Source organism: Rhipicephalus microplus, chromosome 4, assembly GCF_043290135.1.
Source record: "Rhipicephalus microplus isolate Deutch F79 chromosome 4, USDA_Rmic, whole genome shotgun sequence".
Taxonomy (NCBI): Eukaryota; Metazoa; Arthropoda; class Arachnida; order Ixodida; family Ixodidae; genus Rhipicephalus; species Rhipicephalus microplus.
In genome coordinates, this window is record NC_134703.1 from 224,583,692 (window position 1) to 224,603,588 (window position 19,897).

The 19,897-nt window shown below is 45.1% G+C and overlaps 1 protein-coding gene across 1 annotated transcript in view; it reads right to left on the bottom strand.

Annotated features, from left to right (window-relative positions):
• Positions 1–19,897, bottom strand: part of pyd (zonula occludens-like protein polychaetoid) — a gene marked incomplete at its 5' end in the record, with an annotated part of 754,603 nt that overhangs the window by 130,944 nt on the left and 603,762 nt on the right. The window contains one exon of the mRNA XM_075893243.1: positions 16,997–17,131. Coding sequence (XP_075749358.1) covers positions 16,997–17,131 — 135 coding nt within the window. The remainder of the gene's footprint in view (positions 1–16,996; positions 17,132–19,897) is intronic.

A 19,897-nucleotide genomic window follows, 5' to 3' on the forward strand; every position in this document is an offset into this window, starting at 1 on the left:
AAGAACTTGGCCTTACTTTTAGTCATGTGAAATGAAAGCAAGCGATCCTTGAGATCATGAAGGATGCAGGAGTGAGGATTGAGTAAGTCGATGAGGCCTGGGCGGATGTCAGATCTGCTGCAAGGAGGCTGAAAGACCAGAAGTTCGCGAACGCGAAGAAGCTGAAAGGCGAGAAGTTCGCCAATATGAAGAAGCTGAAACGCGAGAACAAAGTGAGACAGGAGCGCCTTGAGTTGAAAAGAATAGAATTGGCAATCCTACAGTGTTCGCAGGTACCTAGCGTAGCTTCTTCAATGATTCAGGTCAGCGGTCAGAGAATTCGAGCCCAACTGCCACCGCTAGTAGTAGGCGAGACCACGGCAAAGTATCTCATCAAGTTTGAGCATGTCTGTGAGCGAAATGCTTTGGAGCGGTCTCTTTGGGCACAGAAACTGTTAGCTCTTCTTCTCGGCGAAATGTCCAACGTGAGGGAAGCGTTTGAGAGTTATGACGAGGTTAAGGAAGTGCTCTTGAGACGCTATAAGTTGTCACCCAAGGCTTTTCGGCAAAGGTTCCGGTACGCAAAAAAGGACAATGAGTCACACGTTGACTTCGCGTTTCGTCTTTAAGCCGATTTAATTGAATAGCTCAAGGGTGTTTATGACGATCGCAATAAAATGGTAGAATGCATTGCATTGGAGCAATTCTACAGCTGCATCGAGGATGACGTCAAGCTTTGGCTGCAAGACGAACTTGGTGAAGTACAGCTAAACAAGGCAGCAGAGCTGGCTGAGGAGTATTATACTTGCCGAAAGTTGCATAGCAGGGCAGTGCACGTTGAAAATAATGAAAGGAAAGAGGGCTTTTCAAAGAAACCTGATCACCAAAAACGCACTCTGCACCGTAATTTCAGGAAGAACCCGTCTCTCATGAAGGAAACTGTAGGGGAAGGGCAAACAGAAGCGGAGAAATCGAGTGAGGTTCCTAAACAACCCACTGATACCACACGGGCATTGAATCACGGAAGCTGGTAATCTGCTAAAACTGCAAAAAGAAAGGGGACATTGCAGTAAACTGTGAACAAAAGTTTGCTTTTGCAACAATATTAGAAACGGAAAAGAACATGCAGTTGTTAGTGGTATCTGCAGGAAATTAGTGTGAATAAAAAACATGTCGAGCACTTCGAGACTCAGCGGTAACCATGGACATTGTCCATCCTTCGTTGGTGTCTCCGGAAGACATTACAAAAGAATGCGCGTGGATCAGGCAAGTCGCTGAGAAACAGAGTGCTTGCTTACCAATCGCTAAGGTTGTCATTGAAGGCCCGTTCAGTAAGCTTTGCACCGAAGCGGCTGTGTCTGCCACACTTCCCGATCATTTTCCTTATCTTTTTTCCAACTCTGAGCAGCTTCTCAAAGAGCAGAGTAAATCCTTCTTCTCCAACTTAGCGTACATGGCCCTCACGCGATCGCATGCGCAGAAGCTTTTGCAGGAACTTGATCTTGTTCAGAGTAGTGAAACACCACCTGCTAAAAAGACTGATCTGCATGACCTTGGCGGCGAGGCGATGGTGCCTCGGACAGGAAATTCTCTGGATGAGTCACTTGAGCTGCCCGTCGGGGAAGCCGTCTCTGTTGGCAGAGGAGACGACATGACGCCATTGGATGAGAGCGAGAGGGGTGCAACGAGAGGGGTGCCTGTAGCAGAAAGTTGGAGTGGGCTGATCGAGAAACGCTCATTTTAGAGCAGCGTGAGAAGCTCTGAATTAAAAGGCTAATAAAAAGCGTAAACTTGGGAAAAAAAAAATGTTTCTTTGTTTGAGAAGGCAGGGCTCTTGTATCGGAGCTACACAAATGTGCAAAGTCGCAAGTATGAGCAGCTCTTGGTGCCACAAAGTATCGTCCCCAACGGATATAAGAAGAAGCGCTCGGCCGGTACCGACCAGTGGGCACGACAGATGCGCCGAGAGCATGATTTTCAGGAACCCCTTCTTGCTTGTTATTCAGGTGCTGCTTCATGTTCGTGCCATCTGCGCATCGGCGCTCCCTTGTACCGAGACGCAACCAGCAAGATATGCTGCCTGGAGCACGTATCCGCCCGTGTACGGGATCGACACCAATTCTTCAAGCCTGCGCACTACTACTCCGTCCCTGGCGGCGCATCGAGTACCACCATCAGCCACGTCATCGACACCAACGGATATAAGAAGAAGCGCTCGGCCGGTACCGACCAGTGGGCACGACAGAGGCGCCGAGAGCATGATTCTCAGGAACCTCTTCTTGCTTGTTATTCAGGTGAGAGACTACCGTCCGGAGCTTGAATATCGTAGTGATGATGTATGCCTTGTGCTTCTGCCGTGCCCACGGTCGCTACTATTTGTTCTTTCTGCAGTGTATGACTGTTTTGTAGACCTGCTACCTCATTGTGGGGACGTTGAGTCGAACCCTGGCCCCACAGAAGCTATGTTTCAGAAGATTTTAGATGAAATTCGTCTACTCAAAGAATGTTCAGGTACCGCCACACAACGCTTGAGTGAAACTTGTGATAAGCTCTCAGCAATTGAGAGAAAGCTAGATGAACTATCTGGCACCGTAACAAGTTACACCACTAAAGTAGACAAACTACAACAACAAGTGGACAGCCTTGTTTATGAAATCGACGACTTGGAAAACCGCAGTCGGAGGGGCAATTTGATAGTGTACGGTATCAAAGAGATGAAGGATGAAAAGGTGGAGTTGCTAGAGCAGAAAGTATCGAACGACATTCTTGGTGAAATACTAAAATTGAAGAACGTCGGAATAGAATGTATTCACAGGATAGGTAGAAAAAAGGAAAACAAATGTAGACCAGTAATTTTCAAGCTGGTGGATGGTAGAGACAAGGCGAGGATACTAAAAAACTGTAAAAACTTGAAAGACACGGAATATGGCATATCAGAAGACTTTTCGTCTTGCGTCCGGGCTGTCCGGAAAAAACTTTGGGATAGCACTGCTGAACTAAGAAAGAAGGGGATAAAAGTGACGCAGTCGTTCGACAAGATCAAAGTCGATGGTAAGCTTTTTGTGTGGGACGACACTCTTGGAGCGAGAGTCCCTTTCGCTCCGCAGTGACGATTGCCACCAAACCACGACCGAGCTGATAGCAAAGGAAAGAGCGACTCTGATGTGCCTTCGCTCACGAATTCCAAACCCTTTTCTGTTTTGAATATAAATGCACGAAGTATTTTAAACAAGTCTGATGATCTGGAAAGCGTTCTCACCGTATACGATCCCGATGTCACGGCTGTAACAGAAACGTGGCTAAGTGACGAAATTCCAGACTCGGTAGCGATACCGAGCTCCCACGAAATCTATCGCTGTGACCGGGCTTCAAAAGGTGGGGGTGTGGCACTAATAATAAAAAAAGGCCTGGACTATACCCCCCTTCCCCAACACAAAAACATTGAAATGGCTTGCATTGCTCTTGACCATCCGCAACTCAACATCTTTATCGGTGTATTTTACAGACCACCAAATTCCAACATTACAGTACTTGAAGCAGTTGCAGATCATGTAGGCGTGTATGCCAAGCGTTACACGCATATGGTACTCTGCGGTGATTTTAATCTGCCTCGAATTGACTGGGATTCGATGCGTGCCGTTCCTACCTGCGATCATTCCGAACTACTGCTTGATGTTGTTTTTTCTTGTAAATTAGGCCGAATTGTGCATGAACCTACTCGTGTTTCGGCAAACTCAAGGTCACTACTTGACCTTGTCTTTCTTTCTGAATCCGTTCAACGGCTCGGTTTTGATGTCAATGTTCTGCCCGGGATTTCAGATCACGAAATAGTACAGTTTAAAAGTCATATGTTGCCCTCAACTTCGCGGGCAATCATTAAGCCATTTAGAGATTTTAACAGTGCTGATAATGAAAGTATTTTGGACTTCCTCGAACTAGATTTCGACACCTTTACGAGCAAATACAATAACGGGTATCTCGACGTAAACGGATTACGGTTGCACTTCAAGACGGCCGTGCATACTTGTATTAACAAATATGTCCCACAAAAACAAAGAAAGATTAACCGCCAAAGCCCGTGGATTAAGCGTGACATAATTCACTTAAAACGTCGTGTTAAGCGTCTCTCCCGAGCGCCCAAAACGCCTAACGTGCTACCTTCCGTAAGGGCTGACCTACGGATAAAAATCAAAGAATCAAAGTATCACTTTTTTAATGTTAAGATGCACGGCTTTCTTGTCACCAACCCTAAGAAGTTCTGGACTCACATCACCCAAAAGAAAGACCCAGTCGGCAAAATTAAAATAAACGACAGGGAAGTGTCCGATGCCTGCTCGATAGCAAGGGCTTTTAATGCTTTTTTCTCGTCTGTATTTGTACGTGAAACCCAGTGCTGCACCAATTTCAATATTCCTGGCTTTGACATTCCCGATATAACAATTACCGAGCCGGGAATATTTTCGGCTTTGCTCAACCTTGACCCTAAAAAGTCCGCAGGTCCCGACAGAATACCAAATGCATTCCTTTACCGGTATGCGGAGTGGTGCTCGAAATACCTTTACATTATATTTAACGAAAGTCTACTAAGCGGTGTGGTTCCAGACGATTGAAAAACTGCAAAAGTTACTCCGGTGCATAAATCCGGCGATAAACTTTCTGTAAAAAACTACCGCCCCATATCCCTTTTGTGTACAGCCGGTAAAGTTTTGGAGCACTTTATATTTAAACACCTAGTAACGTATCTTGAGAGCAACATGTTTTTTACGAGCAATCAACATGGTTTTCGGCGTGGTTTTCCACGGTTACACAACTAATACACACGACCAACGATATCTCAAAAGTTTTAGATAAGGGGGGGCAAATTGACGCTATATTCTTGGATTTCGAAAAAGCTTTCGATCGAGTACCCCATAGCAACCTGATGTTAAAAATTCGAAACTTGGTCAAAAATGAGAAAATAACTCAGTGGTTGCACTCCTACTTATCAAGCCGGTATCAGTACGTTCAGATAGGTGACTCTGCCTCTCACTTGTCATCAGTTGTTTCTGGAGTCCCACAGGGCTCCGTCTTAGGTCCGTTGCTTTTCATTATCTATTTAAACGATTTAAAGTTCGACTGTCCGGTGCGTTTCCGTTTCTTTGCCGATGACTGCGTTGTTTATCTCCCTATTGAATCGGTAAATGACCAGAAAGTTCTCAACAAATACTTAACAGCTCTTAGTAATTGGTGTGCCGATTGGAACATGAGCCTCAACACAACAAAGTGCCGCCAAATGACAATAACGCACAAAAAGTTTCCATTTCAATATGCTTATCAAATTAACAATGTTGAATTAGAGGTTGTTAACGAGTTCAAATATTTGGGTGTAACCATGACATCAAACCTCACCTGGAACAAACACATACAAAATATTACATCATCAGCACTGCGCAGACTTTGGCTTCTAAGACACCGACTTCAGCACTGTACAAGCAGAACGAAGACCGTTGCGTACACTACGCTGGTCCGCCCCTTGCTCGAATATGCAGACGTTGTTTGGGACCCACACACAAAGACGGATTCAGCGATGCTCGAACGGGTACAAAAGAAAGCGCTGTGATTTATTCACAATGCATACAGCAGGCGTGTATCCGTGACAGAACTGCGCAGGCGTTCTGACCTACCAACACTAGAGTCCCGCCGTAAATTACATCGACTTAAAATATTACACAGTATAGTCAATGGTTATTCAAAGCTAGACTTCAATACTTATCTTGAATTCAACATGTCACGCCCCACCCGGAACAAGCACAACAAAACAATCCTAATGCCTTTCACGAGAACAAACGCTCACCGTCTATCCTTTTTCCCGAGAACGATAGCAGAATGGAACACTTTGCCACGCGACGTTACTAACTTAACTAATCAAAATGCTTTTTCAACGGCTATTCAAAATTGTGTATGATTGGAAGTGCTGGTCTTGTTCCCCTGTTCTATTGAACTAACATATTTCACGTGTTATCTTGCTACCATGCCACAACGTACACTGCATGTTTTTTTTTTTTTCACGCTTCCTGGTCAATGCGCGTAGTGTACTTTGTGTGTGCTTGCATTAGACTAGCATTGCCGGTTTTATTGTATATTCATGTAGCTATTTGAACGAGAATTACTGCTGCTTTGCGAATCGTGGGCCGTGTTACTGATTGCGTGCGCTTGTGTGTCGTGACAATCTGTAAGCTTACTGTTTTATTGCTTCCCTGTGTACCGCGGACCGTGTTACTGGTCGCGTGTAAACTTTGTGTTCAAACTCTGCACTGTACCACTCCTGCCCTGGCTGCCAAAGGGTGGCTGGCAGTATTGAATAAATAAAATAAATAAATATTAGAACTGGCACATAAAAACGCAAGGGCAGGGCATCTCGGCATTAAAAAGACCATAGCTAGAGTTTCCCTTGAGTTTTATTGGCTGAAATGCTAGAAGGATATCGAAGACTTTGTATGCTCATGTGACACTTGTTAGAGAGTGGGGAAATCCATGGACAAGTGGAAGGCACCCATGAAGCTTGTGCCAATTACGACAGAACCTTTTCAGCACCTAGTAATTGATATCATCGGGCCATTGCCAAAGTCACGGCAAGGTTGTCAGTACATCCTGACGGCCCTCTGTGTAGCTACGAAATTTCCAGAAGCGATACCTCTTAAGGAGCTCAATTTCCCTCATGTCCTGGATGTTCTATCTATATTTTCACGCGTTGGATTTTCTTCTGAAATCCAATGCGACAACAGTAGTGTTTTCACCAGCTGCCTTACCTCTACCTTTAAGGATAAATGTAAAATAAAAGTAGTGCACAGCTTGATCCATCACCGACAATCTAATCCGCTAGAGCGTATGCATTCCGTTCTGAAATGAATACTGAGAGCTCTTTGCTACGAGCACAAATGTGACTGGGAAGCATGTATTCCTCCCGCTACATTCGCTTTGAGATCATCTCCTTGTGAGAGCACTAGTTTTAGCCCTGCAGAGCTTGTGTATGGCAGGAGTTTGAGAGAACACCATTGTGAATGCTACCGCGAGTCCTCAGAGGGATTCAGTGAGGACACTAATCCTAATGTAGTTGCGTATATCCTCCTTCAGAGGCTTGGAAAAACTAAAGACTTGTGGAAAGCCACATGAAGGCTGCACAAGTGTTCTCGAAGGCACCTACACGCAACAACAGTACTACAACAAATCGGCAAAGAAACGCATCTTTGAAGTGGGTAGTCAGGTAATGCTGCTGCAGCCGTCCAAAAGAAACAAGCTTGAGCTTCATTGGAAAGAGCCTGCCTAAGTAATATCGAAGGTATCTGATACCGATTATCATGTGAAATTAGAAAGGCGGCCAAACAAAAATTACCACAGTAACTTGAAACCATACGTTCAATGTCAAGCAGTGTCGGCAAAAAAAATGATGCCAGACGCTGCGCGTACGGCAAGCGGGTGAGAAGAATCGAGAGGAAACACGTGCGTGGAGGAGAGTGTCGTTACTTCTGCAAGATCAAGGGGTTTTAGGCTGTCAACTATTCTGCCACCAACTCTTGTGTAAACCTAGCAACCTATTACACGGCGGCTTCTAATATTAGCGACGAGAGGGCGCGCTTGGCAGCCCCTACTGTGCCTTGTTTGCAGAAAAAAAAAAAAGAGGACGGGTGCTTAGACTTGCAAGCAAACTTTTTTTCCAAAATATTTATAGTGAAAACAGGGAGAGGGGGTGTGTGTGCTTAGATAAACACGGTATTATCAGACACGAATGAGCTCTAGAGTGAACTACATGCTTGCCAACATAGGAGCATGAAAATTCGGGAGACTCCGACGAGGGGTCGGGGGGCGGTATATCAAAGGCTTGCTCACACCAAAGGCCAAAGTGGCAAGGCAACAAAGCGGAAAGTGGGGAAAACCTCTCCAGGCAACGAAAGAGGGCGGGAAGTGAGGTGGTAAGAGCGATCACTCTTGGAAGAATTTCTTGCTGCTTGCTTTGCCGCAGTCGATCAGAATGCCAAGCGGCGGAAGCGTGGCGGTGGCGTTGATGTATGTTTGAGAGAGAGGCCCCTTCTTTTCATCTATGCGGCGATCCAAAGGAACGGTACTTTGAACACGTGCACGCACTTGACGCCTCGCCACTTCGAAACGCCCATTTGCCCGTTTCGTCATGCCGCCTGCGGTGTGAATGAGCCCGACGAACGTTTGGGACTCGGTGTCGTTGCTTTCATACACTGCGATTGCGAAAGCTTCGGAGTCCACACTGAACGTCATTGCCTCTGCAAAGGCAATCTGTGTTGTGTCACCAGTGAGCGAGCCTGCCTGACACCATCAACTCAACGACATCATCAAGTGGTGGCACTGGTCTGTCTTACGCAACGCACGGCGAGCTCCCTCAGCCCACGGGCCCTATGAAGCAAGCGGCGCCATCCAGTCTGACGAGTCTTACACAATGCGTGGCGACATCACTTCTTGGGTGCAACCCAGCACAGCGACTCCGGATTGGAGGAACCTGACGCCACCAGCTTATTGCACGATGCACGATCCTATTGCACGATGTTGAGGTAATGAATGACCCGGGCCTATAAAAAAAGCCAAGCGGCGCGTCGAAAAGCAGCCGACCTATCCGTCAGAGAAAAGCCGACGTATGCGTCAGAAAAGACATCTCGGCTTTTCGAGTCCCTAAGCTGTCGGCCCCAATGCCGAATATGTAACACCTTTATTTCTATGCTGTACATAAACCTTGCCTTAACTCACCATCGTCTTGTCGCTCGTCTATCAGCTTTGCGCACAAGCAGTCGCTAGCTGAGAAACACACGCTACCAAAACGACAGTGACCTTTGCAGCGGCTAGTTTCGGAGCAGTGGCGCCTTCGGGACCGTGTTGGCATCGCGCTTCGTAACAGTCTGCACCCTTACCGCTTGTAGTCTTCATAATACGGGGTGATTTTCTGAAACAACAGTCCTGCATGATCACGTGCTTAGTGGCAAGTTGTGTTTCGCGAGGAATCCTGCAAAAATATAGGCCATCTGTGCGGATTGCACTGTCCTTTTTTTTTTTGGAATAAGCCCAGCCCTTCCGCATCATGAACATAGTTGTGATGCTTCTGTGAAGTGATGTGCAGACCTTTATGTTGGCCTTGCTGCAATGCGAAACTGTCACATTATAGGTACACATGTTACAGAGCCCATTCTTGTCATCTTTCTGCGAAAGCACGGGATCTCCATAGTGCACTAGTCTAGAAACCCTTCAAGTGCTTCTTTAGATTAGACACCGCCATTTACCTTCCAACTGAACTCAGGGAAACACGCATCCCCCACAACAACAAATAGCATAGGCCTAGCATGCAAAATGCAGCGGCCAAGACGGACAGATGCCGAAGTGGCAGTTCCTCGCCTCCTGCGGTCCTTCGCTAAGATGTGTAATAGTATAGTGCCTAGAACCTACTTAGCAGTATTAGCATTATTATTAGTAGTAGTATTAGCAGTATTAGTATTATGTACTTAGCAGGCTCTTATTGAGAAAACCAGCCTTAGCGTTGATCCAATGAGTGATAATCTGACGAGTATCATTAAGGAGTGCGCATAGGAAGTTGGAGGTACTGTAGTGAGACAGGACATTGGCAAGCTGTCCCAGGAGACCAAGAACCTCATTAAGAAGCCTCAAAACATGAAATCCTCAAATACAACGAGCAAAATAGAATTGTGAAAGCTTTCGAAGTTGATTATTAAGCGTAAGGTATCCGATGTAAGAAGGTATAACATGAAAAGAATTGAACAAGCCGTGAAGAATGGAGGAAGCGCCAAAGCGGTAAAGAGGAAACTTGGGATATAGAAAAACCACATCTATGCACTAAGAAATAAGAAAGGCAAAGTAACTACCAATATGGATAGGATAGTTGAAATAGTCAAGGAGTTTTGCAGAGATCTGTACAGTAGCCAGGGCAACCACGACCTCAATTTAAAACCTAGCAGTACCCCAGATGACTTTCCACCAGTAATGATAGAAGAGGTAAAAAAGGCCTTGAAAGAAATGCAGAGAGGCAAAGCTATCGGTGAGGATCAGGTAACATAAGATTTGCTGAAAGACGGAGGACAGATTGTGTTAGAAAAATTAGCCACAATGTTTACGAAGAGTCTCCTGACGGGAAGGGCACCAGAATCTTGGAAGAATGCTAACATCATTTGGCAGCAAGGGTTGCAGCTGCGAGCAAGCAAATAATTTCGTCCTGACCCTTTGTACAGGTTGCAATTCACGTCTGCTGTCATTGATGGTCCGGTCACTTTAAGGAGCATCAATTGAAGTGACGTCACCTACCCTGTTCACATCACCATTCAGGCCTGCTGCTATAAACACTCCCGTGAAATCAAGCGACGCCTGCCAGAGAAACTTCATCTGACGGATTGCCTAAAAAAGAGGGCGTCCATGCGCCAGCCCATTATTTGGCAGCAAGGGTGTCGGCTGCGAGCAAGCAACTAATTTCGTTCTGACTCTTTGTACAGGTTTGTCTGATAAACTTGTCATCAATGTCTCGTGTGTGTTTCAAGATGCTGTCATGTGCGGAGCTAGCAAAAGAAATAGCAACACTAAATGCTGAAATGACATCTATGCAAGAAAGTCTTAGCATGTTTAACGGACCGTACGAATCCATAAAAGTTCAGAATGAAACCATCATGAAGGAAACTCAGTCGTTGAAGGGAAAAAACGCGAAGCTGTCTCAACGTCTCTCGAGCAGTATTTTTGCCTCAACAACGTAGAGGTTAACAGTGTTCACGTCACAGACGGTGAAAATTACTTGCTGTAATACAGGCTCAGTGAAAAAATTGGCTGTCCTGTTGTCCCTTCCGATGTCGATATTGTTCGTGACCCCGCAAAAAAGACAAGAACATTATCGCGTGCTTCTGCTCAAGAATGAAGCAAGTGGAATTCATTAGTAAGGCTCAGAAAGCTCAGCTCACTTCGGCTATTGGTCTTTCACGACACAGTGACACACCTATATTTGTTAATGATCATCTCACGCCATAAAACAAAGATTGCGCGTCTTTTCACGCATTCTCACGCAAGACCAAAGGGTGACGATTCGTCTGAATTGAAAACTGTGTCATCAAAGCCAGAAAGACTGAAATAGTCGTGCATCTCCAGTGTGAATGATCTGGCAATATTTGCATAATCAGTTCTTTTGTGCATCCTTCATTCGAAATCCGATCATGAACAGAGGCATGTTTTCGTGTAGAGCATTTCTGCGTGATAAACCCCCCAAATTTTCATTCGTTCACTGCAATATTAAGAGTCTTCAAAAACATCACGAGGATCTGCTAAACTTTCTTTCTATACCTGATCATACCTTTTCTATAATGTGTTTGTCTGAAATGTGGCTAACACAAGCAGATGGCAATCTATTTGATCTTCCATGGTACACTAGTAAACATAGTTACCAGTAGGATTAAAAAATGTGGCATATCTGTCTTTTTTGTGAATTTGCCTGTTCCGTCTACTCTTCATCACAATATTTCATTCCATAATTTATTGTGCGAGTCTGTCTACTTAGAGTTTGACGGAACGTCTTGCTACTCAACAACAGACATACAATCCTTGCATGCATTTATCTTTCTCTGTCACCTTCGCATTAGAACTTTTGTTCACAGCTACAAGAAATTGTTGACATCTTAACCGCTGAAAATGAGAACATCATCATTTGTGGTGACATCAACGTAAAAATACTTCATCCCAATGGTCAGTCATGCTCTGGCTATATGAAATGCTTATTTAGCTATGGTTTTTTTTTTCTTTATTGGATGTTCGAACAAAATGTGACACTGCTGGTTCTATCACACTAATAGATCATATATTTTCGTCATCCTCCGATTGCACCACTGGAGTGGTAGATTATTTCATTACAGATCCTTCTCTCCTTTCCTTCAGTCTTGGCACCTGAAAACGTACACAGCATCACCAATACACTAAAAATTCTTTCAATGAAGCATTATTTACACGAAAGGTGCATGGCACATGCTGCAATGGTGTTTTACGCGAAAGTTGTCCTGAGAAGGCACATTCAAAGCACCTGTCAATGATGACGAACTACATTAATGATTGCACAACCCATGTATCCCTTAAGCCCACATTCTCATCTCCTAGAAATTCATAGATCACAAATGTGTTGCTGCACTCTATAATTAAGAAAAACAATCTCCTTAAAAAGGTCAAACTGCAGCCTTTCAACATATCTTTGCGAGCTAGATTTAAAAATTACAACAATTTTCTTTCTGACATCCTTAAGCGTGCAAAACAAGAATATTATGAACGGCAGATATGTGAAAACGAAAAAGATACCAGGTGCAATTAGGAGCTCATTAAAGAATTCCTAATATTACGGAGTCAGATATGGATATTAAAAAACAATGAACATTGATAGAAAGTACCATAACGAAGCTGATATGCCTAACGTTTTCAGTAATCATTTTGCCATACGCCGAAATACGTCTTCTTCTAGTGTTCCACCCGATCTTCAACGTAGCTGTCGGTCTTTATTCCTTCGTCCTGTTTCTTCAGAAGAAGTTTTTAATGTAATTTCTTCTCTAAAAGTTATGCAACCAGGGCTGGATTCTACCCCGCTTTCTAGAATGAAACTGGATGCTGCTGACATATCAATGGTTGTGGCAAATATTGCTAACAAAATCTTGAAATGTAGAAAAGTGAGTTCTTAAAACGTAGAAAAGTGATTCCGGTGTTCAAAAAAGGTGCTCCTGATAACATTAATAACTATCACCCAATTTGTATTTTGCCATTTTTTAGTGAAGTCATCGAAAAGCTTTTGCACACTCGTATAATGAACCATCTAAACAAATTTATTCTTCTCTCCCCATGTTAGTTTTTTTTTAAGAATGGTTATTTGACAGAACAGGCCTTAGTAAATTTCATGGACCGCATTAAACAATTTATTGATGAAGGGTTTGTCGTAAGAGCCATATTCATTGACCTAAAAAAAGCATTTGACACAATGGTACATCCCTTCTTCTCGATAAGCTGCCGTCTTTTAGTATTACTGGCCCACTATTAAACTTATTTCGCAGCTAGTTCTGTGAGGGGGCACCAGTAATGTATGTCAATGGCCAATTTTTTTCAACTAAATTAATTAACTGCGGCATTCCCCAAAGCTTTCTAGTATTAGGCCCTTTGTTGTTTCTCCTATTCACAAATGACTTACCCAATATGCTTACCTCGTCTAACTGTTTACTGTATGCTGATGATACGGCCATTTATTCACCACATAAATCAGTCACCGCACTTCAGGACATTCTTACTAGAGATCTTAAAAATGTTCATTCATGGTGTTAAATTACCAACTTCAAATTAATTCTACTAAAACAACTTCCATGCTTCTTTATAGATCTCAAACAGCCGTTACTTCTTCTATACCTGCTTCATTGAATAATTATGATATACTGGCATTTGATTATGTTTAATTTCTGGGTATTACTCTGAATAAACTCTTTAAATACAGCATTCACGCCAACTCACTCATCAAAAAAGTTTCTTTTGATATCCACATTATCATTAAAACACATGCATTCTTTCAACCTCATACTATTTTTCTCGCTTTATAGCGCATATATTATCAGCCACTTATTAAACTGTCTATCATCAATGGGTAACACACATGCAATTGATCTCCAACAACTTCAGCACCATTAAAACAAGGCGATAAAATTAATGACATATAGCCCGTTCCGTTCCCATGCTATACCCATTTATCAACAGCTGCACATTTTACCTACCGTATTTACTCGCCTAATCCTTGCACTCGCGTAATTCTCGCACCCCCCACATCGCCCAAGAAAAAAAAAATACGTTTATTTTTTTTCCTCGAGTAATTATCGCACCCCCGAAAACTGCCGCAATAATGTCGTCTGCTCGTTCCAGCCATTGATGATGATAGCGCGCACCATCTGGCGCCATCTCATAAGCATCAAGCGTACTATTGCACGGAGATCCAATCCAATTCAAGCCAAGTCGAAGTGGCCAGTGTGCATTGCGGTAGGGTGGCTAGAATGGGGAGATGTGAAAAGCGAGCCGTGTTTCTCTTGCCGAGCGGCACCGTGGTTCGTGAGAGCTCCGCTAGGTCGTGATTTAGCGCAGTGATCGGAGGGGCTGCTGCTAGCGTGGCTACTAGCACGGCGGAGACGGCTGCAGGTGCAGTGTATAATAAGGGAGGCTGCTGGTCACTCGCGGCAAGTGCTTCTCAGCATTGTTTGTGTTCCACGAGGTACGACAACTTTGTTGTCTTTGCCTTTAAAAGACTAAAAGTCTCCTACAAAGAAGAAAAAACTCTGCGGACTTGTTTTTTTGCCTGGGTGTAATGCGGAATACAGATGGTGCACTGAGAGTTTCTCCCTTTTTTTTGTGCACTCTGGCATGCAAAGGCAGGTTAGCAAAAAGGGAGCACCATCCCAAGGACGGACAAAGCGCTCCAGGAAAATACCCCCATCAGTGAAAAACATTTCGACGCATGGTAAATGTTTTGAATTTATTTAAGGGCAGAAAATACTTGTGTGCATGTGTGGAAGACATCGGCAAGTGAAGATATTAAACACTCTGTGCCGCTCTTAACCCTTCGGCCATTGTTTTTCGATAAGTACATTTATTTACCTGAAGATTATGTCTTCTCACTTGGTTTTTAGATTCAGCACGCGAGAATTCGTGCATATTGTGGAAGGACAGGAAGAATGCCGCGTGACAAGACTAGTTTAAGAGATGATGCTGTACCCACCTTATTTCCAAGCCTGCCCAAATATATATCAAAAAGTTTGCCTAAAGAACAAAAAAGACGAAATGCTGCTTCATCGGACAACGTACCAGCAAAGAAGTGACCCGATAACCCTAACACGTTGGAGGATTGCACAAATGACTCGACAAGCTGCCAAGACAGGCGACTATAGATTGGGATCTAAGGGGACTTCTGTATCCGTCAGAGTCTCTCTGAAACCTGGTAGGGACTATGGAAACCAAGTTGACACATGTGTTTAGCACAGTGCGCCTGCATTCGAATTTAGTAGCCAGTCTTCTACGATCTCTAGGAAGTTTCGAGAAATCGGCTGCGTTGAACATTGCAAATAGTTGAACAAAGCAGTGGTCAGATGATTTTGCGTGTCGAGAGTTATTTTTTTAAGGGTCTGGACGCAGCAAAAGGCTAGAAAAAAATCAAGCAATTGAAGACCTGTGTCACGTAAGAAAACTGTCCGTTAGTGACTTATTGTAATGAATTTTGTTGTAGCTATAAAACTAAGTGTTGTCTCAGTTTCTACGCATGTTTCAGAATACTGCCTTAAGTGTAATACAATTCCAGCATTGAGAAAATAGCAATGCATAACTGCACTCGGTAAGTTGCACTGTTGAGGCAGATTTAGCAGCAAACGTCACAATCTATTGAAGGTTAGCACAAGGTAATGTTGGCAAACTAACGTTGTCAAAGATACCCTGCTCCACTAGAGCAAGCTTTTTTTTTTTGACTCTGTTAAGACGTAGTTCAATGTTATAGAAAATAAAACCGCTTTGGTTTCGCTAAGCAAATAAAGAGTGGTGCTGTCGGAATGACGCTTCGTCAAAAACTTCGCTCTAATAAAATGTTTGTTCAGCGAAAGATGCGTGTATTCATATTAGGTGAAATTGCTGCTTGATATTTACTTTGAAAAAACTCTTGTACTGGTGAAAAACTCGAAACGACCATCACAGGTGCATTTCAACGTAAAAAGCTGGCAGCGCCTCAGACTACAGCGCCACCGCTGCAAGCTCGCGAGTGGGAGCAACTTTGGAGTGGCCGGTTTTCACACCTCCCAATTCTAACCACCCTAGTTGCGGCGCGTTTTGTGTGTTGTGTCGGTAATCTTGGCACGTTATGGGGCGATACTGAAGCCACACGGCTGCTTCAAGTTGCAAATGATAGATCATGCGCTAAACAACGGCAACAGGGTCGCCGGTATGCCCTTCGGAGCCTACGAGTTTTGTGTTCGCTACTGGTGACGGCAGCTGAAAGCCACCAAGACGCGTTGGGCCTGCCGTGTGCCTAAAACTGGGATTGATGGTAAACTTTATTTCTTGAGAAGGGAACAGCGAACGATTATGTTAAATAGCCATCAGCCCAATACTGACGTCCTACGCTTACTTTTTGAGAGCTCCAGTTGAGCGCCGACCGCTACCGCTACGCCCGTAACGCCTCCAAGCTTCGCGTATGGTATTCTAAATCTCGACTATTTGCTTCCACTTTTTGTGTCTCAAATAAATCTTGCCTTGTGTTGAACCTCTGCTTTTATTGTTGAGGTAAGTTCAATTAGTACTTCTTAAAGCTTTCTGTAAAATGCTTTTGTGAGAATTCTGATTTGCGTCCACTTCGTTTTCTTTTTTGCTCTCTGCGTTTTCGTAGAAAGTTTTTCGCTCTCTGCGTTTTCGTAGAAACCCTTTATAACCACAGGTCATAAAGGGTTTCCCAAAGAAAGAAGCGGGTCAGGGGGAAACAGAAAGTTAAGTGGACAGATGAGGTTAAAAGGTTTGCAGGTAAAATTGGTAGCAGCAACCACAAGAATGAGTTGACTGGCAGAACTTGGGAGAGGCCTTCATCCAGCAGCTGCAGTGGATGTGGTCAGGCTGATGATGATGATGATTTTATGGTATGGTCACAATGAACTAGAAGAGAGGTAGTGAGTGTGGTTCCGCAGCACCGCAACTGTCGCAGCAGGAAAGGCCGACTACATGTGTGATTAAAAAAAACATCTAAGCTGTGCTGGCCACTTTTCGGGAGATTCGAGATATCATTTGTACTATTGGGAGATTAGGTCAAAATTCGGGAGTCTCCCGGACAATTCGGTAGCTTTGCAAAGTATGGAACTACGGCTGCTGAATGCCCACCACTCTTTAACGCTCTACCCCTGTGTTTCTCTATGTTTCATGGTGCCCACGTGTCCATTCATCACTTTAATATACAATAAAAATTCATTGCCAGCCCTGTTAAATACAATTTTGCACTTACCTGGGGAGCCAAATAGCCTTTCCTGGGCAGAACGCGAGAACCGAGAGGGCTTGCTACCTCGGTCTACCTGAGGTGGCTCCGGCAGCACACGAGCCAGCTCTCTGCCACCACCAATGCTGGGAGGAGAGTACAAACCTGCGCAGACAAGGAGGGCAACTGAACCCCGATTTCTGCACGTGCGATAAAGCACCTGTAGAAATCACTCTATCAGAGACATGCAAAGGAGGTCTTCACAAGTTTTTGCACATCAACTGCTTGATACAAATTTCATAACAAAACCCTTGTTGGGAAGCGTGTACGCTCTGGAGAAGCAGACATGATCGCCTGGCATGGATCTCAAGCATCAACTGGTTTTAATCTGGGCTTTCTGGAGGTTTCCAAGAGCAGTGAAGGGTGGCACTGCCTGGCGGCTTGGCTTGGCTTGGCTGCCACCACAGCAATCCCCCCTAATGAGTTGCCGACCAGAGCCTCAGGACCAGGCAAGTGGGTGCTCTTGATATCCGCCCACTGTGCATCAGCCCGGAGGGCACCTCATGGACTTGGGCTGGCACTGGAGCTGGGAGTCCTGATGATGATTCCCTTAGCGGAGGCAACATGACATCGTCACGGTCCATGTGTGCTGGCTTGATTCAGTCCAAGGACACAATATTCTCATGGGCGCTTCTCTTGATTGAGAATTGTTTGAAACGGTCTTGAAACAACCAATCTTAGGGTGACTGAAGAGGTAGTCAGACCGTGACGTGTTGTACAAGCACATATGGGCACGATGTGAGCGGTGGGTCGACGTGCACCACACGCAACTCTGGAGACGACAACGAAGTGATTCTCTCACAGAACGCTTGTACCCGTGTCTCAATATTTTCAATTTGTTTTCCTGGAAATCCTGGGAGCTGCCGCTCCCTCCTTTGCGGTGATGCTTCAGGACACACCTGAGAATGTTCCAAGTGTGCAACAGTCGCGCTGGGCTTCGTCGTCCAGGAAGCGTAGCATCGCGTCGAGTGACACGGACAGCGAGGCAATTGATTTGTACTCGGACGGCTTTGAGTCATCGAATGATGACTTCACGGTCGTCATGAATTGATCTACAAAACGAAGACTGCTGCGAAGGGCATCGTCGGCAAGTGTTTCCACCGTGAAGACTGCACCACAGCGGTGGCCGCACACCATGCTGTTTATGACTGAAGACCCTGCATCTAACTTGCGACTCCTCACCAGGCAAGTTCTTTCTGTGCTTCTCGAGGAAACCGCGCCGAATGAGATCAAAGACGTGAGGATCAATGCACAGAAGAATGTCCTTGCTGTAGACGTTATGCACCGGAGCGCACTGCAAAGTCTTCGGCACATAACAGAAATCGGCAACGTGAGAGTTCAGCCAATGGTCGCTACAGGTTGTAATGGCACTGTAGGCGTCATTTATGATGTGGATCTTTCCATCCCAGCTAATGACCTGCCAATACTAATAAAGCCAGCGACAGAAGGCACCCGCATCATGCACATTACCAGACTCGGCAACTCATGCTGCTTGAGGCTTGTGTTCGAGGGAGACAGCCTTCCCTCGTATGTCAAAGTTGGCCGTGTTCGCCACTCAGTGCAACCATACATACCGAAGCCACTGCAATGCTACAAGTGCTTCAAGATGGGACACGTAAAAGGTGTCTGTGAGAACAAAGTTGTGTGTCGGCGGTGCGCTGAGTCTCACTCAAAAGACGCCTGTGGAGCCACCGTGTTACGATGTCTAAACTGCCACGGCGCTCATGAGGCCTCATCCAAAGATTGCCCGCGGGCGCGAAACGAGCACGCAGTACTCAGGCGTATAGTGCGGGACAATTCAACGCACATGGAAGCTGCCGCTACACTACGCCGACGACGGCGTCGTGGGCGAAGACCATCACGAAAAAACTGCTCTAATAATAGAGAGATGTCATCCTCTATCAAAGAGGCTGACCCACAAACACCAAGCTCACAGAAGACGGATACTGCCAAACAGAAGAAAGGGACAGCAGTTGCACCTTTCGAACAGTGGTCCTCACTTCCACGAAGTCAACCTACTTCAGAGCTGCATCAAATCCCGCCGCCCTCGAGGACCCCTCAAACTAGTGATGCGATGAATGAAGGTCAAGTGATAAGCTTGCGCAATAGCTGATGAGTGCCATGCGTGTCCTACTGAGTAATATGAAGACTTCGGCTGTGCAGACCGCACTGCACGTGCTGGACACCCTGAGTCCGGTGCTTGCAGCTCTAAGGTAAAACCATGGCCAGCGAGGCACCGTCGTTTCGAGCGGAAGTCAAGAATGCATCTGTCTTTCAGTGGAATGCGAGAGGACTGAAGTCGCGCATGTCTGACTTTAGACAGTTTGTATTTGTAAACCGCTTCCCCATTATCGTGATTTGCGAACCCAACCTGTCTGCTTCAATGAAGCTGTCAAGATATGAGTGCTTTATGTCCTCCACTCACAGAGACTGCAGCAAAGTTACTGTAGTCATGTGCCATGATCTTACTTACGTTCACCACAGAGTCTCACCTGATGAAGGGAATCAGTATGTGTGCCTTACTGTGAAGAAGGATAAGGTTGCTTTCACGACTATCGGAGCTTACTTATCTCCATCAAGCTGCCTTGACTGCGAGCGCTTACGCGGTATTCTGACATCGACTCCAAGGCCATAGGTGATCACTGGCGACTTCAATGCCCACCATTTCCTATGGGGAAGCTCCAGGGTCAACTGTAGAGGAAGAAAATTGGTGTCCTTAGCATCGGAGTACAAACTCTGTGTTTGTAACGAAGGAAGCCCTACATATTTACGCGGATCAGCCTATAGCAGCTGCCTGGACCTTACATTAGTTTCTCACTCACTTACCAGGAAAGTGCAGTGGTTTTTGGATCTGGAAACGCGGGGCAGCGA